The sequence below is a fragment of the Pteropus vampyrus genome, unplaced genomic scaffold, assembly GCF_000151845.1.
Source record: "Pteropus vampyrus isolate Shadow unplaced genomic scaffold, Pvam_2.0 Scaffold35, whole genome shotgun sequence".
NCBI lineage: Eukaryota > Metazoa > Chordata > Mammalia > Chiroptera > Pteropodidae > Pteropus > Pteropus vampyrus.
This window is the reverse complement of record NW_011888816.1, coordinates 4,879,622-4,904,679: the sequence shown is the minus strand read 5'-3', so window position 1 is coordinate 4,904,679 and position 25,058 is coordinate 4,879,622. Positions and strand designations below refer to the sequence as shown.

Below are 25,058 nucleotides of genomic sequence, written 5' to 3'. Positions count from 1 at the left end.
GCTAATTTGTTTTGGGGGTGGGCTCAGAAATCAGACTGACTCAGCAGGCCTGAGATGCATTTTAAAACAAGTACCTCCAAGTGATTGTGATGTGGAGGTTTATAGATGATTCAGTGAGAAACCTAGTGTTGGAATTCCCACTGCCGCATCTCCACATCTCCAGTGGGTGGGTGGGTGTGTTTTTTTCTTGGGCGGGGGGGAGGGGAAGAATCCTCTTCTTGCATAGCGTTAGGCCGTTTGCCATAAAAGTGGACGGATGTGGCTTAAGATCAAGAAATGCAGTATGTAGCAGATTGAGGGAGTTTTTCCCCTCCCCCATTAGTGTATGTGTCCATAATATGAGTGGAGAGGAGAGGCAGCAGCTCTCATATGTGAGGCGTTGGGGTAGACGCTGAGATGTACTGTGATGGTCTGTGTTCTCAGCATGCTTATGACCTGGTTGAGTTTTGAGGTATGTAGCTATTGCTGATTTTTGTAGATTTGTAATGGATGAGAACTGTAATCATCCACAAACATGTCCTTGTAGGACTGACCCTGCTGAGTCTTTGATTTGCCCTTCCTCTACTGCACATGCACAGAGCTTACGTTGTGCTTCTTTATGTACCACATTTTTATCACCTGTTTAGATGGTGAGTCACTTGCTGTTGGCAAAGTGGTTTTTTTTTTTCTTTCTTTCTCAGAATCATCCAAACTACATAACGTCAGGACTACACACTACAGGCACCCAATAAGTATTCAAATTGAATGCAAAGATATTATGTTAAATAGAAAAAATAGGGTTTAGTTCCTTTACGTCACCTTTTTACTGATGTCTTGGTCTACCCTTCAGGAAGTGCCTGTGCAGTAATGTCAGTCCCGGTCCTTTAAATCTCTGGCTTGGGTCTTTCTGCCCCTGAACCTGACAGAAGTCTAAGGGAGATAGATCTATTTTAGGTTTCCTGCCTCATGAGTTTGGGAGGAGGGTTCCTAATCCAAGGAACTTCTAAAAATGAGACCAGTCATAGCCCACTGGGCCCCAAAACATAAGAGGTAATTGAATTCTTTTTGAGGAGCTTCCTGTGAACAGGAACAACAGCAGATGTTGATTGAAAAGAAAAAAATAATGCTCTTTTTCTGTTCTCTTTTCATGAAAATTCATTCAGTAATCCCAAGAAAAATTCTAAAGAGAAGCCGTGACTTTGTGGATGGTGATGAATTGGTAAATATCTTGACTCTTAACTCCAACCCTACCTGCTGGTTAGTGAAGAGTATGTAGCTACTATTTAAACATTTTGGGTGCTGCTCCTGTTGGGCTAAAAGGCCACACTACACCTTGTGTGGTTGTTTCACGTGGTCAGATCTCACCGTTTTCTGTGACAACAGTAAAAGCTAAACATTAGCGGGTTGAAACCACTGTGCACACATTAACCTCATAGGCACTGTTATTATGTCCATTTTCCACATCAAGGAAAGTGAGGCACTGGAGATAAAATGACTGGTCGCATGGCCTTAGGCAGCTGCGAAAATTGCTGCCTGCAGGTTTTTCTTTTAAACGTTTGCTATGGATATTTCAAGCCTATGCTAAAGTACAGAGAGTAGAAAGATTAATCTTCCAAACCTCAGTCCAGCATACTTAACATCCTGCCTCAGCAATTAGCAACATAATGGCCAGTCTTGTTACATCTGCTCCCCGCTCCTAATTATGTTAAAGCAAATCCAGATATATCACTTTCATCTACATATACTTTAGTATGTATCTCTGAGAAAGACTTTTTTTCTAAACAGAACCATAATACCCTTATTCCACCAAACAAAACAAAACTCCTCAGATTTCCTTAACTGGTTCTTATGTCTTTTACAGTTGGTTTGTTTGAATCAGAACTATTCAAATAATGTCTACACAATTACATTTGATTGATTTGTCTCTTAAGACTTAATTTACGATACTTCCCCCTCTTTAACTTTTTTCTAGTTATTTGTTGAAGAAACCAGGGTTCTTTTGTCCTACAAAATGTCTCACCTGAATTTCGATGACTGCAGCCCTTAGTTGTCATTTTCTTCTATCCTCTATTTCCTTAAATTAGTTATGGAATTTAATGAGGCTGGCCTATGAGTCTAAGTCTGAGAAAGGTATTTGAAGAATTCTAAATCAAGTCACCGCTCCCCCCCTCCCCCGTACCCACCCAATTAGTAAGAGGCGCTCGATGTCGTGCCCCTGATTTGAACTGGGAATGTTCCCCAATAATCAGTCCCAGGAGAAACTCATCGTTTGATATGCCGTTGACCCTTGAACCCCCGGGGACTCGATTGCACGGTCCACTTATATCAGGACCGACTCGCGGGGTTCCAACCCGCGTTGTTCAAGCGTCCACTGGCAGATGGGAATCCGCAAATGCAAATGCTGAGGGCTGACTGCGCGGGTCGGTGCCCCTAACCCTTCGCGGTGTCCAGGGCTCAGCAGCATCTAGTGTATTTGGCTTTCTGAATGTGTTCTGGTTTAAATTTTGCTTCTTGGCTTTGCTGGGAAACAGGACCGTTATGACCTGAGCGGCAGGCGGAAGGCTTTCCTCATGTGCGTGAAGAAGAACAGGCCAGGGGCTGACCAGGACGTCAAGCTAATGAAGGACTGGCTTGGCCAGTGCCACTTTGAATGTACATTGTGCATTGATCCTGACAAAGAGGTAACAAATTAAAAACAAAAATGAAAAATTGTAGCTTGGATTTTATAACTTTCCTTTAAAAAAAAAATAATGGGTTTTGGTACCTGGCAGGAACTGAGATCTGCTGAGCAGTGTGACATGTATATCCTGATGAAATTCTTGATACTTTTATAATCTTAAGTGTGTGATACCCCAGCTCCCCTTCCAGATGAGCAGGACCTCTTGAGTTTCGGTCTTAGCTGTGTAGTTAAAGAGGGAAAAGGAACCCAAGAAGGTGTCCTTGGCCAGGTGGGCAAGGAAACCCAAGGACAGGCCACGGGTCCAGAATGGGCAAGGTCCAGAGCATTTGGGAGCATGTAAGTCCAAGGAAAGAGCTTTGAGAGGTCAGCAGGAGGCCAGGCAGGAGGAATTCCAGCAGCACCCAAGCCCACGGGCTTTGAAAAGTCCTCATGTGACTTATTTGGAACCATGTAATGGGCCAGAAGAGGGGCCCCTGACAGTCCTGGGCAGAACTGCATGTGGCTTAACTAGATGGCACAGAAAAAATAAGGTTGAAGAGTGGCGGTGGTGGGGACCAGTTTGATTTCTCTGACCCTAGCTCAGTCATGGCCTAGACCTGCCCGGTATTTTGGGACAATGACATCGGAAAGCCCTTCAAGATCCCAGGAGTCACTGCTAATGAACATCGAGGAACAGCATAACCGAAGGGCAGTGAGTGCAGTGTAGAGTGCCAGAATTGGAACCCTGGCTCACACTAGTTGTGTTACCTAAAATCCGGTTCTTACTGAGGGTGCTTTTGTCCCACAGAGGACATGTGACAGTGTCTGGGGACATTTTTGCTCATCACAACTGGAAGGTGCTAATGGCATCCAGTGTGGAAGGCAGGGATACTACTAAACATCCTACAATGCCTAGGACAGCCCCCTACAGCAAAAAATGATCGAGCCCAAACATCAATAGTACAGTAGTTTTAGAAACCTTGCCTAAAATTACTTGACTATTTTCTTATCTCTATAGTGGGGATGATGATAGTAAATTATCTTGTAGGGCTATTGTGAGGATGAAATGAGGTTCCGTGTGTAAAATTTCTTAGAATAGTAGCTGACTTGCAGTAAGTGCTCAATAACTTTTCAACTTTATTATCTCAAAGCTAAGAAACAGACTCCTTCGTTTTCCCCAAGGATGGTACAAGACTGCCTTCCACATTACATGAGTCCCTTCCATTCAAATAGCAGACATTGCCAGTGTTCTGCCAAGGTCCAGAAGTGGCCTCTTTCTCTACATCCTGTCAACATTTACATGTAAATATTTAGTAATCATACTGGCAAAAGTATTTCACTGTTTTAAATTTCATTTTCTAGGTTATTAGTTTGGTTGAACATCTTTTGGCCATTTTTTTTTCCTGTTGTAAATTAACTGTTTTATCCTGTGGCCTTTTTCCTACTGGATTTTTTTCCTACAGTTATTTTCCTGAATATTATTTATTTACAAAATATGGTGCAAATATTTTTCTCCTACCCTGTTACTTGCCTTTTAACTTTTTGTTATCTTAAGTCACATGGAAGTCTTGTGAGTAAACTTGTCAATCTGTCTGCTTCTTGGTCTTGATTAAACCCCATGCCTTCCCAACTTAGAAATTTAAAAATTATTTTTCTGTGATATTTTTATAGTTTAAGGTTTACCTTCTGCTCTCTGGAATTTTATTTTTGCTATAGGAGGTCTAACTTTATTTCCAAATAGTCATCTCAACATGTAGTGAATGATACATCTTTTTTTTAATGACACATATTTGAAGTGCCACTGTTATCATGAACTAAATTCCTGTGTGTAGTACTTGGATTAATTTCTGGATTCTAAAATATTCTATTCATATATTTGTTTATATATGCCAGTTTATCGCTGTTTTTTGTTTGTTTGTTTGTTTGTTTTTTAAAGCCTACAGCACTCGGTATTCCTAAGTGGTCTCCCATCCAAGCATTAAGCAGGCCCAATCCTGCTTAGCTTCCAAGATCAGCTGAGATTGGGCGCGCATTCAGGGTGGCATGGCCATAGACAGTATATCACTGTGTTTTCCCCCCGACGATTTTATAGTACATGTTGATGTCTGATAGGACCTGTCCCCTACTTCTTGTTTTTTTTTCCCCCATTTGAATATTCTTGGCTATTCTTGAACATTATCTGTTCTTTACCCCAAGAATCATCTAGTTAAAGTCTATAGAAATCCTTTGGGATTTTGATTGACATGATATTGAATTGAGATTCATTTGGAATGAATAGCAAATTAATAATATTGAGTCATCTCAGTCAGAAACATCAGCATATCTAGGTTTGTTTATGCTGTCTCTTCACCAAAGTTTTTTTTTTTATAGTTTTCTTCATTTAGGTAATATATTCCTTGTTAGGTTTATTCCTAGGCATTTTAGTTATGTTATGACCACGAATGGGAACCCTTTTTCCATTTTTTGGCTTAAATGATTATTGCTGGGTAATTGGGAAAGCATAGATCTCTGTAAATTAATCTTATATCTGGTCAATTTGCTAATCTCTAGTTCTAATAGTTTTTTAGTTGATTTTTAATATTTCTAGATAGTCAAATTATCTGTAAATAATGTCTTGGTTCTTTGTTTCCAATATTTAAACTTCATTTAATTTTTACTTTGTTGAGATGGGCTGGATCTTTATCACAACACATTTGGAAGTAGCGATGGCAGCCATTCCTACCTTCTCTTTCTCGTGGGATGGATTCTGATGACATCTGCTGATAGACTGGCAGGTGTCTGCTACTGAGTGGACACCTTGATTCCCTCCCATTTCTACCTATTGAGAGTATTGATTTTATAAAATAGTAATTTTTATATGTTAAAATAAGTTAATATAAAATTTAAATACATTAACACTTTGAGGAACTATCATTCTGTTGCATTTTGTGGTAGAGAATCAGAAATGCCCTAATTTTGTCAAACAAGAACCAGTAGCATAAGAAGAAATCAGATGAATTCTGAGAGCAACCAAAAAGGAGTAACAAGAAAATAATATTTACCTCACACTAACTCTGTCAGAGATGTAGGTATTTTTAAATTTATCATCTCATTGGATCACCTCGTAGTAAAGGGGCCACCTCTAACATTTTGATTTTTCCCACCTTCAGGTCTTTTTAATATGTTAATCCTATTTTACAGGAGTTACTTGAAAAACTAACATCGTTTCGTGATGGATTAAATGGAATTAAAAATGAAATTGGCTGTTGTCTTGTTACTCTTATGTCCCACGGAGAAAATGGCTTTATTAAAATGGAAGATGGTGACAGAGTCGGCCTGGAAAATGTTTTTGAAATGTTTAACAATAAAAATTGTCCAGCACTTCACGAGAAACCAAAGATCTTTATAATCCAGGCATGCAGAGGAGGTAAGTGGAGGCTTCTTTGTAATAGTCATGTTTCTAGGGAATTCTTGTATTGATGATTGAGGAAAGAGAATAAGTAAGTAATAAGTAAGTTTTAAAAAATGTAAATATTACATTTTAAATTAGAGGACCCTGAGCTGATGTAACCTCGGTTGTGCAGTTGACTAGGGACTTTGAGTGGAAGGAAGAGATGGATGTAAAACTTACCTGAGATAGAATCTCTAACTTAGGCTGAGGAACGGTCCAAGTCACCGACTTCATGGGGTGAGTCTGGAAATCTCAAATTCTGAGATTTCCAAGGGACATTTCACCATCCCTGTAATTCCAGGAAGCCTGTGGGACTAACATCTGACTCATGTAGCTTTTGTGGATATTTCTCTCTCTCGTGGAGGATACAGACCTTTCGTGATTTTTATTAAGGGTTACTGGTGTTAGTGATGTATTATTGTTGTTTGTATTTCATTCCTCAAAAAACAGAGAGAAGAGATAATGGTGTTGAAACAGATGATGAACCCATGGACTCAGATGACGTATCAGAGAAGAAGAGGCTGCCCACATTCAGTGATTATTTCATCATCTACCCCACCCAGGCAGGTAAGACAGTGAGGGTAGATGACCATGAGATCTGCATTCTGCCAGAGGGTTTCGGTTATTCCTAATGATTTCTAAAATCTTTTTAAAAAAATGGTCTGTGCTTTACAAATTGACGTTTTTATAAGGAGAAATTTTCATTAACCCCTCCGCCTCCCTTCAGAAAATGTTCCCACTCTCAGTGGCAGGTTGGCATCTTACTGTTCATTTCTTCCAGGAAGACATCAAACTCTTAGCAAAGTATCACATAGAAAGATCATTGGCTCTCATGTGAAAAAGATGTTGGCCCAAAAGCTAGCTCTGCCACTTTCTATCTTTGGGAACTTCAGTATTTTTTTAGCCTCTAGATATGTCAGTTTCTTCACATAAAATGAGAATGATAAAATTTACTTGTGTCATTAGGATGTTATATAAATTAAATTTTGTAATGCAGATGTCGTGCTTATCATAATAACTGATATGATGTGACAGGTATTTCCATATGCCACTCCCATCAGGAAGTTAGTACTGCCTCTTCGGAGAGCAATGTGGGAAACTTAGTCAGGTTAAAAATATGTTTATCAGCAAATTCACTTCTTGGTGTACACCCTAATGCTGTGGTTTCCAAACCGGGGGTCCACAGTAACGTCACATAGTTCGTGTAGTTTACAGTTTCAAGAATTAGATTGCACCGCAGTCTTTTCGGTGATATCATATATTTGGGTAGCTAGGTTTTGGAGGGTGGCTGAGATAAAAAGCAAGTGCCATGATGATGTGCACATCCCATTAGTAAGTAATTGTGATTATTTAAGAATAAAATGAAAATATCATTCTTTCAATTTGTGTGGTCTCTCGCCCCCACCCCAAATAACAATAGATTATTAGGTGTAAATTTAACATTCGTATTCTAACTACTTTATTAAACGGAATTCTATTTTTCTTGGCCTAGGATCACTGTGAAAAAATTACTGAGTTGCTACGCGTACCGCGAACTGAGAAAATCTGAGACCCTCCGCCCTTCTGCCCATGTATACATGGGATAGGGTGACCAGCCGTCCCAGCTTGCCAGAGATTGAGGGGTTTCCTGGCACAGTGGACTTTTCAGTGCTATCACTGGGAAAGTGGGCAAATCTGGACGAGTTGGTCACTCTAACATGGGCCCTCCTCTGAGATTGTTTACAGTGTGGAGAATTGAAGGGGAAGAGAAACTATAAGACATTGAGAGTGGTGTACAGTCACTGGGGATTCGTTCTGAGAAAGGCGTCATCCTTTGGCGATTTCGTTGTTGTGTTACCATTGTAGATTTGCACAAACACAGGTGGTATAGCCTACCGTATACACCTAGGCCATATAGGAGAGCCCATTGCTCTGTAGATGAAGAAAAATAATTTTACCTCTACCCTTCTGGGTTCTTGGCTGAGACAGCCCTATAATCAAAGACAGATTAACAGGAGAAAAACAAAAGTTAAATAGCATGTATACCTTCTGTATGCATGGGAGAGACTCAGGAAAACTGAGTAACTCATCAAAATGGCTGAAGCTCCCACCTTCAATACCATCTTCAGCTGAAGACAAAAGATGTTGGGGCTGATGTTGTGGGAGCTTACCGAGAAAAGCACAGTAAGCAAGGGTTAAGGTTGTTATGCAAATTTAAAGCTTTGCCTTCTTTTCTGATAAGAGTTTCTAGAGATTTAGGGTCATTCTTCTCTTGGTAGGAAGTGGGAGACACCTTCACAAATGGAGATTTCCCTTACAAATGTGAATTTCTTTTACAGAGGGTCACTTCTGCTCGGTTTTCAGAACTTCTCCCAAGCTGTTTCTTAAAATTAACCAACATAAAATAATCCATATGCCAAATAGACACATAATGTTTTTCCCTACTGCTCTTAGGCTGCAAACCTGTACAGCATGTTATTGTACTGAATAGTAGGCAATCGTAACACAGTGGTATTTGTGTAATGTGTTGTGCCGTGACCTTACAACGGCTGTGAGGGCACCAGGTCATAGGAATTTTTCAGTTCCATTATAATCTCGTGGGATCACCATTGTATATGTGGTCCGTTGTTGACCAAAACTTGTTATGTGGCACGTGACTATATTCATACAGTGGAACTGTGCAGCAGTTGAAAAAAATCATCATGGGGAAGTTTTACATGTAATGTTAAGAACAAAATTCAGTGGGGTAAATTTGAAGATCCAATTGGCTTTATTAAGTGGTTCACGAATTGGGCAGCATCCCTTCTAGCATCTAGAAGGACACTCTGAGGGTTGTACAAAATGGAAGATTTTTATAGGAAGAAAAGTGGTCTAAGGGAGCTATTAAAAGAAGAAAGGATTATTTTGGAACCGGGACATCTTTTTTGGGGGATGGGGAGAGAATGGGAAGGGTTGTTATTATACAGGTTGCTTCTTTCTATAGAGGGGTAGAGTAGGCCCACGTGATAGATTGCCTTACTATTATTCTTTGACCAGAAAATTCCAGATCGGTTAATTAGGATCACATTTGGTTAATTAGGATCACATTTGCGGGAGATGTCAAAACTGCAGTTAGATCAGGTGTTAAATCTAGGTTTGGTGTCATGAGCTTTTAGCACAAGTGAGTGACACTGTTTGGGGCCTTTGTTTTTCTCTTTAACAGTAACAATGAATGAAGATAAAAGACAGTTGTAATATAAAACACATAGTGTATCTTTAATATAAATATTTTAAACACAAAATAATAACAACATATTATTACCAAATATATAGTTAGTAACAGTGTAAAAATACAGGCAGAAAAAACAGGCAACAGGTCTGTGGTAGGAATTGCCTCTGGTGGAGGCAGAGAAGATAGGGAAGGAAAGACTAGAAAGTAATCAGGGAGGAAATTCAAATTGAGGATTCAGCTGTATTTCGCCAGAAAAGAAGAGCTAGAAAAAATAAAGCAAAATATTAGAGACAGGAAGTCAACTTCCTGCTATTAGGTCAGTTGGATTGAACAGACAGGAGCAAACTGCTAATACTCAGATAAGTCCCCCAAGGATTCCCATTTTGGGGTGACCAATCAGCATTAAAGACGTCAGGGTTGCTAATCATCAGGAATCACTTCACTTAACAGGGACCACACAACTGTCCCTTCGGCTACGCACGGGCAGTCAGGCTCAGCGGTGCTGCTGTGTGATCCTTCATTTTAATACTAAAAAGCACGCCCAAAGGTGGAGATTGAACATGCTAACGAGATGTGCAATGCATGAAGAAGCATGTAACTACATTGCAGCACTGAGAAACCTCCACCTCTACATGCCCGAACATAGTTCACTTCCTGCCTAGTTCCCTTTGACCGCCCCCTCACCCCCCAGCCTCCCTCCTGGGACCACCTGGTTCTCCCCTTTCACAGTGGTGGTTTCCCTGTACACAAGCTCAAAGTGTTCTCTTCGTACTACGTTGGTGTCTGGTGATCTCCCTTGATTTCCATCCTGGGAGATTGCAAGGACCCAAGGCGCCAGTGACATTAGTATTTGTTAGATCTCGGTGGTGCATATTCAGGTGTGTGTTCCGTCATATTTAAAGATTTTCTAGAGGTGGGAATTGAAGAAAGGAATTGGAAACAACAGATAAAACCAAAACTGTTGTAGTTTTGCTAAAAAGGGAGTTGAGAAATGGGGACACCATCTGGAGGAGAGATCCAAGGAGTGTTTTATTTGTTTTTTGAGATGGGCAGTACTACAGCACAGATGCTGATGGAGTGTAGGGAACACCATCAACATGGAGAAGATGCTCATCTTTATAAGAAGAAAGTTAATTAAACGATATTGAAGTACCATTGTTCATTTATCCGATTGGCAGAGATCAGAAAGTTTGAATGTATACTCTTGGTGAAGAGCTAGGGAATTTTCTTATTAATTACTGGTGGAATTGTAAATTGGCATAACTTCTTTGGAGGACCGGTTGGCATTAACTAGCAAAATTACAAATACACATGTAATTCCTTGGCTAGGAAATTGTGTCTAAATGACATGTGCCCGGTGTTATTCATTGACATTGTTTATTATAGCAAAGTATTGGGAAAAACCTAAATGTCTATCCATAGGGGACGAAATAAAGTATAGTAGAATACTGTATAACCGGAGGAAGAGGCTTTTTGTGTATTGATGATGAGCAACCGCCAAAGGTGAGTTGGTGAAAAAAATCGGTATAACAGCTATATAATAAATAAGCTGCTGGGGTCAGAGGTGCGTGGTTACACACTCACTTATGTATAAGCTTCTTCGTACACAGGACAGATATGGAAGGGTGCAAAAGAAACCGATACCATTTTTCTTGGGCATGGGACAAGGAGGGAGGTAGACTTCACTTCCTTTTGCAGTTTGAATTTCGAACCATTCGAGTGTATTATCTATTCAAAAAATGAACTTACAATTTAAAATTGAGTTATCTGCTTTTAAAAATTGGGAGATTGCACATAAAAATCCAAATTTCTGACATTTAGCTCACCACAGACATTTATAGCAGCTACCTGACCCTTGCAAGTCCTAAAGCTTGTCACTCTTGGTGTGTGACAGAGCCATGTCACCTGTATGCTGGAGAAGCTGCAAAATGCTTTCACCGGTTGACTTGCGATTTGTATTTAGTCTTGTGTGTGATTGTTGCTCACGTGAATGGCCTGAGGTTATCTAAACTATTTTACAACACACATATGAGGGATCCCAGTCTTACTGAGATCCCTTTGACCTTGTTTGGTAAATCCGTGGAAACTTGCTAGCTTTTGGCCAGAGTCTAAAGTTATGCAATTTTAGTCATGGGATTCATTTCTGTGGTGTAGAATCGGTTGTGAGGACTGAACCCATGGGCATGGACTTACCACTGCTGATCATTTTCAAAGCAATGAGAAGTTTAAGACCTTTCATTTGATAAGATCCTTGACAGTTACTTGGCACATGATTCTTCAGAGAGGTTGCAGACCGCTTTAGGTCAGAGGTTTCCAATGTTGCCATAACCCACAGTAAGAAACAGCTAATCATATTGCATCAAATCTAATGCCTTGATTATAAGACCTACCATTATTTCGCGCCAACAGGAAGCTACCAATTAATGACCAGCAGAGATTATACAGCATGTCCAGATTTTAGAGATGCTAAAATGAAAAAAAAAAAAAAAAGACCTTAGAATTGAGAAAATAGTTTATTACTATCTGTTATATACACTGATATAAAAGTATAAATATAAATATGTAACAAATACTTATTTTATAAACGGTACTTGCCCCTACTGCAGTTGAGACACTTTAATATTTTCCATGATATTTCATTCTGTCCCATTATTTAAAAAATGTTGGTTTTAATCTACTAAATTGATTTGTTGACTGATTATTGGGCCGCAACCTGCAGTTTGAAGAAAATTGGACTAGATGGATCATCAGGCTTTGCGATGTGGTGTTTCTAATTCGGATTCACTCTAAAAGGGGCAACGTGAAATTTCCATATAGTTCCCCATACTATACAGATACGTTCTGTGGATTCTTTGACAACTTTACAGAGGTGTAATAAAATATAAGTTGTATATATTTCAGTTGTACAGTTTGAGCAGATATAAAGTAAGTATATACTCATGATACCATTATCGTGATCAAGATAAGCAAATATTCTCATCACCTCAAAATAAGCAAATATTTCCTTCTGTCTAATCCATCCCTGCCTCTAGCTCCATCCCTAGGTCGCCACAGACCTGCTCTCCGTTACCACAGATCAGATTACGTTTTCTGGAATTTCGTAGAACTAGAATTACACAGTACGCTTGGTTTTGTTTGTCTTTGTCCTGTCTTCTTCCACACATCATAATGGTTTTGAGATTCACTCATGTTGTTTTCTATATCAGTAGTTCATTCTTGTTTAATTCTAAGTGGTGTTCATTTGTGTGGATATAATACTCTGTTTATCCTTTCACTTGAATATTTGGTTGTTTCTAGTTTTGGGTTATTACAAATAAAGCTGCTATGAACAATCATGTGCAGATCTTTGGGGGCGTAGGTTTTTATTTTCTTTGGGTAAATACCAAGAAATAGAATGGCTGGTTCACACAGGAGGTATAAGTTTAACTTTTAAAGAAACTGCCAAATTATTTTCCAGAGTGGTTGCATCCTTTTATGTTCCCGCCAGCAGAGTACGATAGTTTCAGTTGCTTCGCATCCCTATTAGCACTTGGTACGGTCTCGTAAAAAAGTTTTAGATAATCGAATAGATATATGATAGTATCACCTTGTGGTTTTAATTTGCATTTGCTGCAAGACTAATAATAACAATTATTCATGCGCCTATTGGCCATTCATATACCTTTTCCCCAATTTTATATTGTTTTTTTTTATTTTGTTTTTCTTATTAAGTTGTAAGAGTCCCTTATATATCCTGGATACAAGTCTTTTCTCTGGTATGTGTTATAAATATCAAAAGTTCTAAATTGTGATTAAGTCCAATTTATCAATTTTTTTCCTTTTATGTTTTATGCTTTGTGTTCTAAGAAACCTTTGCCTACACTGAGGTTCCAAAGTCGTCCTATGTTTTTTCATTTCCAACCCAGATTTATTATGAGAGGGTGCATGGTATTCCCATTGAATTTCCACATTAAACAGACGTGTTATGTTTTTAAATAGAATAATAAAAATAATTTCAGTATTTAAACTTTTGAAGACCCCAAAATAAATTCCATGTATATGTGTGTGTGTGCGCGCGCGCGTGTGTGTGTGTGTGTGTATGGATATTTAGCTTAAAATGCTATTGGAAAAGTCAGTAATAAAAAAAAACCAGGATAAAATGAAGTAAATGGCAAAATGATAACTGTTGAATCTGAGAGATGATTACATGGGGGTTTGTTAAACTTTTTACTTTCACGTGTATTTATTTTAAAAGTTTTCATTTAAAAAATGCACATTAAAAAGAATGTCCTGTTGAGAGGTTTTGTGCCAATTGTCACACAAGTCCCCTGGGAGGCTCAGGTGCTTCTTGTGTTTGTGCCCATGTCTGTTATGGCCCCAGACACACTCTTGCTAACACTCCTGCAAGAATGTTTCTGTGTTTTCAGATCAAAGCCATTTTTCATGTTTTAATAGTCAGTGAAAGAACAATTAGCCGCAAGTAGAGGAAGAAAATGGATGAAATGTTTTTGTTTTTCTTTGTAGATCATGTTGCTTTACGGCACCCCCGCACTGGCTCTGTGATGATCGAAGCAATGACCAACGTCTTTAAACAATATGGAAATAGGTGGCACATCGCTGACTTTTTCACCAAAGTAAGTGAATTCCAAGTGACCATGTGCTCCATTCACTCTAAAGCTAATGCACTTTAGCCATGAAAACATGAGAGATACTGAAAAGTTGCTTGAAAACAACGGACTGATCATGAGTTTAGTAGACCGTGGCATCATTGTTCAGAAGACATGGTTGGGCCAGATACCAAGGAAAACTGATAGTGACACTTTCTGTCCCTTGCTGATAAAAGGGGTGGGCTATTAGGTGAACTGTGAAGTTCTTCCATTGTAGCGGGCTTTGGCCTGACTCAGCTAGGAGAGGGGAGACCCTGAGGGCATCTTTGAGGTCTGACACTGGCTCACACTTGTCTCCCCAGCTTGTAGCCCAGGGCAGTGCTCATTGAATGAATGAGTGGCGAAGAATCTCAGCAGATTTATATACAAAGAGAAGTTTGGAGAATGGCCCAATTCTAGTGGTTTATCACATCAGGATTAGAAACTAATTTTCTTAATCTGGGATTTTTATACACAGAGAGAGCTAATTAGAAAAGGTTGTAAATGAGCATAGTAACAGCAACACTAACATCTATCGCATGGCTCACTCTGTGCCAGTTACTATTCTCTGCGCTTTATAGATATGAATCCATTTAAACCTCCCAACGACCCTCAGGTAGGTGCTGGGATTTGCATCCGCTGTCACAGATGGAGAGCTAATAAGTGACAGAGTTGGCATTCCAGCCCAGGCAGAGTGCTTCTAGAGTTCACAATTTATGTGTTGATTATTCCTTACCCCTCTAAGGAGTGGTAACTATTTTTATTTCTTAAAAAATTTTTTTAATGTTAATATTTTCCATATGATGCTAAGCAGCTTTCAAAATTGTTTTTCTCCTCACATAGCTGAGCTCTTGAGGGAAAATGTTAAAAGGAGGGACAGTTTTTACTGTCATCCAACCATATTCTCAAATATCTCATGTTGTTCAATTTCTCTCTTTAAAAAAATAGTTTCTTGTCAGCTTCTCAGGGATATGTAATAGTAAAGACAGATTTAACTAACTGTGTATAGAAATCCATTTTAGCTGAATGCTAACTGAAAACTGTTTTTGCACACTGATGTTCATTAAGTCTTTATCGAACACCCTTCATTTTCAAAACTCTTGCTGAGGAGACAATGGTGAGAAAGTCTAGAAGTGAGCATAGGTGGGCTTTGCATTAAAGGCACTCACAACTCAGTGAGGGAGCAGATGATAAGATGTGCTTACCACCAACCCAGGAATTGCAGAGCTGTTGGATACTTTGGACATAACGTAATCCAACCTTTTCGTTTTACTATGAGTAACTACATGGCCTGATATTACTCAGGAGCAAGCTTGAGACTGAACCAAGGTCTATGGACTCTTCATTTCAGTGCTCTTTCCATCCCACAGTCCTTTGTTTTAAGTACTTGGTGGGACATCTCCTTAGAATGGTGTTTGCATTGTTCTGGTAGGATCAGAATTCTGCCATCTCATCCTGCGGGGTTTATTTCTAAAAGGCTTTTGCTCAGGGCTGTACATTCTTTTGGTTAGTTTGTGCTTTTCTCTTACAGGTGAATAACAGAGTGGTGCACACTGAATTTCATCTACAGGAGGAACCAATAAAAGTATCACTTGTAATGGAATCCACTCTAACTAAATTTGTGTACTTTTGACATCAGGAAGACAAAAAACAAGGGCTGCTTTGTAATAGGCTTTGTAAAGAACTGTGAGGCTTTGTAGCATAGTACTAATGGTTATCATTTTGCATTATTTCTGTCACTAGTTGTATTTCTCCAGTTTGTTTTGTATATATATATGTTGTTTTTCTAAGATTTAACTCTGCTTATTTGGAACTTGTAAATAATTTGACTTTTTTAAAAGATCACTGTTAACTGAAAATTTTTTTCCTGAACTGTTATCAAACAATTAGCATACAGAAGTCTAGCTCTATGTATATACTGTTTTTATCATGTGCCTCTCTTACTGATTATCACCCACCCCTCGCCCCACCCTCTCCACTCTAAATTTGGTGCTGGTGTTCAGCCTCATTTCCTTGGCTTAGTATTCAAGAACTGTCTTTATGTGGTCTTGTCTTTTGGTTCCCCTTATTTCCCCCATATCGTTGTCTGTAGCCAGACCGATCTCCTTTTTCACTGTGTAAGCCATCCTCAAGTCTTCTCTGGGTGTTCTTCGCTTGTACTTTATGCCCTTGATGCATTCGCATTTTCACCCCTACCCGTTCCCCAGCTTCTTCCTTGCTGCCTCCGTCCCTTTGAACTGCTGGTTTCTCTGCCTGGAACACTCTGTTCTACCCCATGTAGTTAAGTCCTTTCCGTCCTTCGGAGTTTGGTTCAAGCATCACTTGCACAGGAAAGCTTTCCGCAGCCCCTCGTGCTAGGTCAGCTCTTTCTAACTGCTCAGAGACCCTAGGGTTTCCTTCTGTAGCATTTAGCACTACTGTACTTAAATGACTGTGTAGTGTCTGTTTATTCTCTCTCCAGTTCAGTTGTAAGCTCCAAGAGGCATCGGGCATGTGTCTTGTTCATTTCTGTATCCCAGCTTCCACCTGTGCCTTAAGACATAGAAAAGTCCTGCGATAAATGTTTAGTGAATGACTGATCCCTCTGTCTTCGCATTATTTTATCCATTCCTCAAACCTGGCCTCATTATTTCTGTGCATATCTAGCCACCTGTTGGTCATCCCTACCTACGTGGCTGCCCCATGGCCACTTTAACTGAACAAGTTAGAAGTTAACCTGTTCCCCTAAACTCTTCATAAAACCCATCCCAATGTTAATAGTCTTTTGACACCCCCCCTCCCCCCCGCCTGCAGAATATACTCCGGATTCCCTAAGGAGAATATTCCAAGTCCTTCTCTGTCAGGCCTTAACCTATAGCACCTATGTACTGTTTGCCCCGAGTCTTGGCTGTACTCAATGATTTGCCCTTCAGTAATCCCCTCTCAGAGTCGGGCTTGTAGAGTAATGAATGCTGACCGAATACTCTCGTATATGTTATATCATAGTTCACTCTCTCCTTTCTGCCTGAAATGCTCTGTGTACTCACTGTATGTTTCCTCTATACCTTGCATTCTTCAGGGTGCAACTTGGGTCCCATCTCACTATAAAAAAAACCTGTATGTAGACAGTGTTTTTAGAGGAACAAACTATCGTCTGAGCATGAGTTTTAATTGTAATTATGTTGTAATTTTCTATGTAACTTTGGACCGTATTTGGACCTCGGTTCCCCCATTTGTATAAAAGGAGATTTGGCCCAGCCGACTCTGAGAATTCATCCCATTGGACTTCAGTGAACTTTGACTTCTTAGTGAACTTGCTCATGAACATCCAGCAGATGCAGCTGTTTCTGAACTTAGTGGTTCAAGCTGGCGGCTGCATAAGACTATTCGGCCTGTGCGAAGATGCAGGTGTTTGGTGAGAATGCTCTGAAGATTGAGGGCCAAATTGACTGAAGCAACCCGGAATCTCCAGGCCTGTCTCCATTTCAGGAACAATTGTGTCCTTTTTAGTTAATGGGATTTAATTTTTAAACCTTTGAGTTCTTATATTTGATATGTAGCTTTTTTTTATAGAGCATTATAATGTCTCCTTGGTTTATAAAATATGAACATAAGTAAGCCTTCTTCATTCACTTGCCTCTCTATTAGATTTCCAGGCACGGGCGATGGTAGCAGCTGAAATGTTAACAGCTCTTATTTCCTGGGAGAGGTGAAGTGACTTGTTCACAGACATTGCATGTGGTGAAGCTGGAAGTCCAGTGCATGAACTAATATGAGCTACAAAATGCCAAGTGATAAAGTTATAAGACAGAATGCTTTCAGTGGACATAAGGGACCATGCCATTTAATGGAGGGAATAAGAGTTTTGGGACAAAAGTGATTTTGAACATTGCTCAGGCTACTATAAGTAAGGTTCATGGAGAGCACTATGGGACAACTGGATACCAGACAAACAGGTGATGAGGATCAAGGAGGAAGTGGTTAGAAAGGCAGGTGGGAAGATGCCCAAGATCAACTTGATGCCTGGAGCCAGTTAAGTGTCCTGTGTTCTCAGCTTCATATCAGAATAGGGCTCTCAGCCACCCAATGCCATGTGAAGTGTAGTCCAAAAAAACAGTCCCTAGCACAATTATAGTTTTTTAAAAAGCCCTGTTTTTATTTTAGTTTTTAAATACAAATGCCAGAAACCAAAGTTTGCAAAAGGAAGGCTCCGAGATTTTCATCAAAGGTGAGCATGAATAAAAAATAGGGAAAAACTCGTGCAGAGGACCAGGAGGCTGAAGATGGGGAGGACACTTTGCTGGGAGTTACAGCCATTCTTTGACAAGTGCCTCTTAGGCCAAGGGCTCCTCAAGGTGGCTTACTATCACTACAGTACATTCTTCATCTCTGGACTTAACTCATTTCTCACCAAGAATTTTCATCATACAGATCAATTCTCAAGAATGAAGTTATTTTGTAGGAAAAATCTTATTGTGGAGAAACAAATACCTAAACATGACTATAGAAGAATGTCCTTACGGTTGTAATGGAAGTATTCTTGAGACTGTTGTATAGGGGAGGGAGCTGCTGAGATGGTTTGGTAGTCCCAGAAGGCCCGCCAGCTAAGTCCTGCAGTGACAGAAAACTGTCCATAAAAGCCAGCTTTTCAGTCTTCATATAGCTATTTTTAAGTCTTAACCTTTTTTTGAGAGTCAAGTGTTTCCAGATATTTTCAGCAGTTTCCTGAAGCTGCTGAAAGCCATGGCTAAGTTTACTCCCTTTTTATGTCAGCTTTGTTTAAATACAGTGGGGTTTTGTTTTGTTTCAATTTAAAAACAACCGGATTCCTCAAAATTTCAAAAATACTGAAAAAAGAGGGAAGCCCAACCAGTTTCTGTATTTGTGTATCAATGGTTCTCACCCCAGCTGCACATTAAAATTATCTGGGGAGCTATTTTTAAAAATCAGATTTTTTTTTGGCTCAGGGTTGAGCGTGTTTGAAAGCTCTGCAAGTGATTCTAAGTGCAACTAGGGTTGAAACCTGTATAATTATGAATACTTTGGCTATTTACAATGACTTTTAATGCTTAGAGCTTCACTTTTTAAAAAAATTGCCCTTTCATCCTGCAATTTTTTGTACATAGAATTTTAATTATTTTGAAATTATATACTTTATATATAATTTAATTTTTTAAGTTAATGAATTTTTATTAACTAGTCTATTGACAGTAATTTTTCTTATGCCAAAAAAGTTCTCACGCATCTATGCAGCCTTGTCCTTTTTTTCGGGAAAACTTCCCGTAAGTGAACTTTCAAAATCTGAATAACGTATTGCTAAATTGTTCTCAAAAGAACTGAAAATAATCTCTGCAGCTTTTGTTCGTCAAACACGCTTGTTGAGTTCAACACGCCTTCCCCGTAAGGAAACTGCAGCTTAGATGAAGGCCTTCTCAAGTTCTTAGGTAAACACAAAAGGCTGGGGAAGAGCTCGAATCCTGATTGGCTGGCCGGCTGGCTTCACGCCCGCGACCCCGACTGGGGTTACAGTAGGAGCGCCGACAGCCACTGAACGTCGCTGCTCCGGCGACCAGCCGTAAAGTTGGAAACCGCCGGGCTCCAACCAGCACCTCCCCCGCCCGCTATTTGCCTAGAACCAGGGCCGCCAGCCCGCCTTCCGGAAAGAGGAGGCTCGCGCCCCTCGGGCTCCTCCCTTCTTCCGCCCGGCTTTCGTTGTCATTGGCTGGCGGCGGAGTATATATTGACGTCATTTCCGCCCTCCGTTCTTTTCCGCGCTACCCAGCATAGGGTCCATACGGCGTTGTTCTTGGTGAGTTTTCTGTGCGGTCCCTTGTAACCCCTGGGCCACCAGAGCGACCTTCCTGCTCAGACGAAGGAGAGCATGAGGACTGCGGATGAGAGACAGCAGATAGGACGGGTCTCTTGCTGGATGCGCTCTGCCTCGGCCCGGCGGCTCGCACGTGGCTGAGCTGGGCCCGCGGGTTCCCACAATGCCCCCGGAGCGGCCCGAGGTCGCCCTCCGTTCCAGGCACGGGGCTGGGATTCGGGCCGCACTGCTGATGGGTGGGGGTTCAGAAAGCCTAGTCAACGCACTGCGATCGCTTGGGACCCCGATATTTGGCAGTGAGTCGAGAGGCCCAGGCGCCAGCTGTTTGGGCTCGTCCGTTTTACCTGTTGCTGTTAAGGTTCTTGGCAGAGTTTTGAAGAAAACTAATGACCGCAGGGAGAAGTAATTTTAACGTGCCCACCTGCAGTCTGTCTATTTGAAGATAAAACTGTTCACATGTCCACTATCTTTGCTCATCTCGTTCTCGAACATGGCTGCGCTTCTCACATATGGTGGTTATCTTTGCTTGTCCATAACTTTTACTTCTGAGTATCTTGAGAAGTGTTAAGTCTCAATTCACTATTTACATTTAGTTTAATTACCTGGTTGGTTGCCCGTCTCTTTTTCCTCAGCAATGTTTGCTGCAGTTCCGTGTGAAGCATATGTCTACTGTTAAGTCCTAATAGACTGTAAGCTCAGTCTGACACTAGAATGTGTACTAGGTTGCATTTATGTATGAAGTTGCTTGACTAAAGAGTAGTTAGAATGCACCTATTCCCCCACTCCACTTAAGGCACTGGAATGAAAAGGACTAGGTTCTTAACTATTCTTAATTATTGTTTTTCAGGTTCCCACGTAACTTAAAGGGAAACCGTCACAATGTCCGGAGCCCTTGATGTCCTGCAAATGAAGGAGGAGGATGTCCTCAAATTCCTTGCAGCAGGAACCCACTTAGGTGGCACCAACCTTGACTTCCAAATGGAACAGTACATCTACAAAAGGAAAAGTGACGGTCAGTCATTGCTTTAACTTTTTTTTTTTTTTTTTTTGCCATTCCGGCTTTGAGACAAATTTGACCCTACTGTTCTGATGGGCGGTGCTAGAAGTAATTTCTAAATCTGCCTTGGAGGGCTCTCTACTAAGTAATAAATGTAACCAGATGCCTAGGTTGGAAACAGGCTTTAAAAGTTAAGTGTTCTGGTTGTTTGGGGAAGGAAAGGTTTCTGGGCTCCAATGGAAGAATATGGCATATCCTAGATTATGGGGCTCAAGCATTTTCAACATACATACCACTTGGCACCTGACAGTATATTGAAGTTCAGTTTTCACATCACGAAGGAGGTGAGATGTGAAGATGCTGAGGAAGCCCATTAGCTGAGTTCCTAATTATCTCTCATAGTGCCTTATATTTCATAGGTACTGAGAATAGGTTTGTTCAACTGAATTCTGGGAAAGAGCCAGAGAGGAATAAACATTTTGGCTTGGAAGGTATTGGAGAAGGGAAGGTACATTGCAACAAGAGCATGGGAGGCATTACAGTGGATGAGGGAGTTAATTCAGCTTACAGATAGAGCTAGGAAAGGATTTGCACCCGGGAGTGGCACGATGTAAAGGAGTTTTGGGGATGAATTTGATAATCAAGACAGGGAGAGTGGTAAGAGGCCAGGAAGTGGGCAAGAACTTGTAGGAATCCACTGGGGGCCTGATGGAGGGTTATTATGGGGAAAGAAAGAAAAGATGCACTTGGCCTACTGATACGGTTGCACACTATTAAAGCTCAGGGTGGAGGCCAGTCTTGGCCAATGAACTTCTGAGTGTCGGAAGTGTGCTATATTGAAGGCAGGATTTTCGCTAACACCAGTAGAGCTTGACTCTATGACTGGAGTTTGATAGTACTCTCTGCCACATTCAACTTCTTAGAAGAATGTCTGTTTGCAAAGCTAGGTCAGGTGTTTAAAGCTTTCTGCTGTCACTAGGCATCTACATCATAAATTTGAAGAGAACCTGGGAGAAGCTTCTGCTGGCAGCTCGTGCCATTGTTGCCATTGAAAACCCAGCTGATGTCAGTGTCATATCATCCAGGAATACTGGCCAGGTTTGTGGAACAATATGCTTGGTTTTTATTATTTAAAAAAATAAAGCTTAGGACATTTTTGGATGTATAGAAGAGTATAAAAAACTTAAAAACCCCATAAATTCACTGTTTAGAAATCTCAACTTGCCAATATTTGGTATTTTCAACGTGCATACACCTGACAGTATATTGAAGTTTGGTATTCACATCATGTATTTTCTTGTGCCACTAAATACCAAGAAATGATCCTATTGAAATGTCTCATCATCATTTTCTGTAGTCAGATTTTTTATATTTGAAGTACCGGGTGAAAAATTTGGATGTCAACTGCAAAATTTTTCAAAAAGGTTTTCCGAAGAGGAGGGTAGTCTTTGTCTCAGGTCTCATAAACAACAGTAAGAATCTTTGCCAACTTAAATGAATGAAAATAACTTTTTTAATGGACTGTGAAGTAAAACTTGATTTTGCCCTATTTCTATGTTGACAATTTTTTGTTCTTTTTCTGTTGAAAACTCATCGTTTCATAAGAATCAATTTGTAAGAACTCTAAGGATTTTGTTCACCTCATTTCTACTTTTTAAAAAATGTTCAGCTTGGATTCGGACAGCTCTTAAAATTATGTAGAAGGACAGCCCTTTGATTCATTGTTTAGATTGACAGTGAAACTGGTTGCTATGAACTTTTTAGTTTTGAAGAAGGGGTATTTGGAGGTTCTGCCTAGATGGCCTGCTTTGTGATGATAGAACTGGTTGTCAGCACAATGACACTTGGAAAGTTTCTGTGACTCCATCTCTGGAGCACTTTTAACTCTTCCTGTAATTCTTCAAGCGAGCCGTGCTGAAGTTTGCTGCTGCCACTGGAGCCACTCCTATTGCTGGCCGCTTCACTCCTGGGACCTTCACTAACCAGATCCAGGCAGCCTTCCGGGAGCCGAGACTTCTGGTGGTCACCGATCCCAGGGCGGACCACCAGCCTCTCACAGAGGCGTCTTATGTCAACCTACCCACCATCGCCCTGTGTAACACAGACTCTCCTCTGCGCTACGTGGACATTGCCATCCCTTGCAACAACAAGGTAACGACTTTTTGATGTAAACTAGAGTTCAAGAATGAGTGCTCTAGAAACACTAGGGCGTTTCTCTGCACATTGTTAGAGCTTGGAGTTGAGGCCACTGGCCGATGAACTCACAAGTGTAGGTAGTGTGCTACACGAGGGGCAAGTTTTTCGCTAACACCACAAGGGTCTCTGGCCCGATGAGTGGAGTCGGATAGTAATACTTGCTACAAGTGTGAATCAAATGTATGAAAACTTTAAGGAGAAATGAAAACATGAAAAAGTCTTTTTTCTTCAGCTTTTCTCCTCATTTCTTGCGCTATTCGGGCCTGTCAGGCATTTTTTTCAGACCAACTTGATGAATTCTGCTATAAGAACATAAAAAGGTGGGCTGCAAATGGTTCAAATTGGTCCAGTTTGTCCAGAGTCTCAAAACCCTGATTCCACATGAGACTCACCCAAAGAGATTTTTAAATAACTAATGTCCAGGCACCAATTCTAGGGGTATTTCATTTTGTTGCAATCTTTGACAGTCTTGACAGTAGTACTTTATAAATTCTCATGATTCTGCTGGCTATCAAGGTTTGAAACCACTGATTTATTGAATCTTCCTTTTTACACCTTTAAAAGACACGTCTGACTTCATGGACCTAGATGATGATCTGGGGCCAGGTTAGATAGAACAGGGAGGTGCTTGCCTGTTGGGGTTGACCACGTGTCACTTAATAACCTGGCACTCTTGCAGGGAGCCCACTCAGTGGGGCTGATGTGGTGGATGCTGGCCCGGGAGGTCCTGCGCATGCGTGGCACCATCTCCCGTGAACACCCATGGGAGGTCATGCCCGATCTCTACTTCTACAGAGATCCTGAAGAGGTGAGCTTCCCCCACAAAGGGGACACTGGTCTGTGCATCTTGGAAGTAAAATTTCTCGGTTCCTATAAACTTTTTTTTTTTTTTTTTTAACCAGATTGAAAAGGAAGAGCAGGCCGCCGCTGAAAAGGCTGTGACCAAGGAGGAATTTCAGGGAGAATGGACTGCTCCAGCTCCTGAGTTCACTGCCGCTCAGCCTGAAGTCGCAGACTGGTCTGAAGGCGTGCAGGTGCCCTCTGTGCCTATTCAGCAGTTTCCTACTGGTATGCGTCACGACACATGGTGGTTCCGAGCATCCGTTTGCAGTCTAACTTTAGCGATCTCTATGGCTACGTTAAAAGGTTTATCCTAATATGTTATATCGGTGCTGTTACCTGACAGATTGAATTCAGGTTTATTTGAAATGGCGTGGCCCTGGTCCGTCCTCGAAATGCGTGTCTGATGGAATAAATGCGAGGCGCTGTGCTGGTGGGGTGAGGTAACAAAGACGAAAATGGTGCTGATGCTTTTTTTTGCTGTTTTCTTAACAGAAGACTGGAGCGCTCAGCCTGCCACTGAAGACTGGTCTGCAGCCCCCACTGCTCAGGCCACTGAATGGGTAGGAACAACCACTGAGTGGTCTTAAGCTGGCCTTAAACAAAATGGAAATAAGGTTGACGGAAAATAAACTGTTTCTAAAAGTCAAGTCTCTTGCGGTTTTTTATTCCAGATCAAGGTGCCTGGGATTATTCAGGTCTCTTGACATTGTTTTCACTTCTAAAGTCCACTGTAGATAAAAGTATACTGTTTTTCACGGGGCTGTTTTCCTGTGCTTCCTTTTAATGTAAGGAACGTCTGTGTTCTGAAAATAGATGTGAATAGTTGCACATAAGTGTTAACCCTAGAAGTAGTTTTCCAAGGTCCTGATCTTTTATGTTGGTATTTCCTGTCACCAGGTTGGCTTGCCCTATAGGTTCTGAAACGGTTATGCAAGTTACAAAATTTTCATGTAATATTACATAATGTTCTCTATATTTGTCAGTTTCTACACATTTCAATTCTATTAAAATGCAATTCTTCTGAACTGATTTCACAGTAGTTCTTAGCCTATTGAAAAAAACGTCTTGAATGAGAATGAAGCAGTTAAATACAGTGGTGGATCCTGGTTTTGAGGAGCTTGCTTTACATTGATTCATTGTACTCTTGGAAAATTTACAAGATAAATATCCACGTAACTGCATCCCTAGGGCCACTTCCAGTGGTTCTGAGGCCCACAGCTCAAGCATTAGTTTCGCAGCAAGTCTGCCACTGGCTGTGCTGGAGCAAGTTTGGACAAATCTGCCACATCCCTGCTAAGTTCCAGTGTGCCTGGATCTCGAACCCACGATGGCT

The 25,058-nt window shown here is 40.7% G+C and overlaps 2 protein-coding genes, 2 non-coding genes and 1 pseudogene across 4 annotated transcripts; 4 read left to right on the top strand and 1 right to left on the bottom strand.

Moving 5' to 3' along the window:
• Nucleotides 1-1,063: 1,063 nt before the first annotated feature.
• LOC105290339 (caspase-14-like) lies at nucleotides 1,064-17,480 on the top strand. The gene is made up of 6 exons (XM_011357408.2): nucleotides 1,064-1,198; nucleotides 2,511-2,660; nucleotides 5,819-6,044; nucleotides 6,519-6,635; nucleotides 13,762-13,871; nucleotides 15,415-17,480. The coding sequence occupies exons 1-6, from the start codon at nucleotides 1,079-1,081 to the stop codon at nucleotides 15,514-15,516; spliced, it is 825 nt and encodes a 274-aa protein (XP_011355710.2). The 5' UTR covers nucleotides 1,064-1,078; the 3' UTR covers nucleotides 15,517-17,480.
• On the bottom strand, nucleotides 4,573-4,693 carry LOC111738170 (annotated as a pseudogene).
• A 2,039-nt stretch (nucleotides 17,481-19,519) lies between the features above and the next one.
• Nucleotides 19,520-24,372, top strand: RPSA (ribosomal protein SA). The gene is made up of 7 exons (XM_011357407.2): nucleotides 19,520-19,671; nucleotides 20,537-20,701; nucleotides 21,666-21,784; nucleotides 22,592-22,837; nucleotides 23,562-23,690; nucleotides 23,785-23,950; nucleotides 24,218-24,372. Exons 2-7 carry the CDS (start codon nucleotides 20,569-20,571, stop codon nucleotides 24,310-24,312), a joined length of 888 nt encoding a protein of 295 aa, XP_011355709.1. The 5' UTR covers nucleotides 19,520-19,671; nucleotides 20,537-20,568; the 3' UTR covers nucleotides 24,313-24,372.
• LOC111738124 lies at nucleotides 21,449-21,599 on the top strand. The gene has a single exon (XR_002779706.1). It is a non-coding gene; the product is annotated as a small nucleolar RNA SNORA62/SNORA6 family (small nucleolar RNA).
• LOC111738123 lies at nucleotides 22,902-23,051 on the top strand. Its single transcript, XR_002779705.1, has one exon. It is a non-coding gene; the product is annotated as a small nucleolar RNA SNORA62/SNORA6 family (small nucleolar RNA).
• Nucleotides 24,373-25,058: the final 686 nt, after the last annotated feature.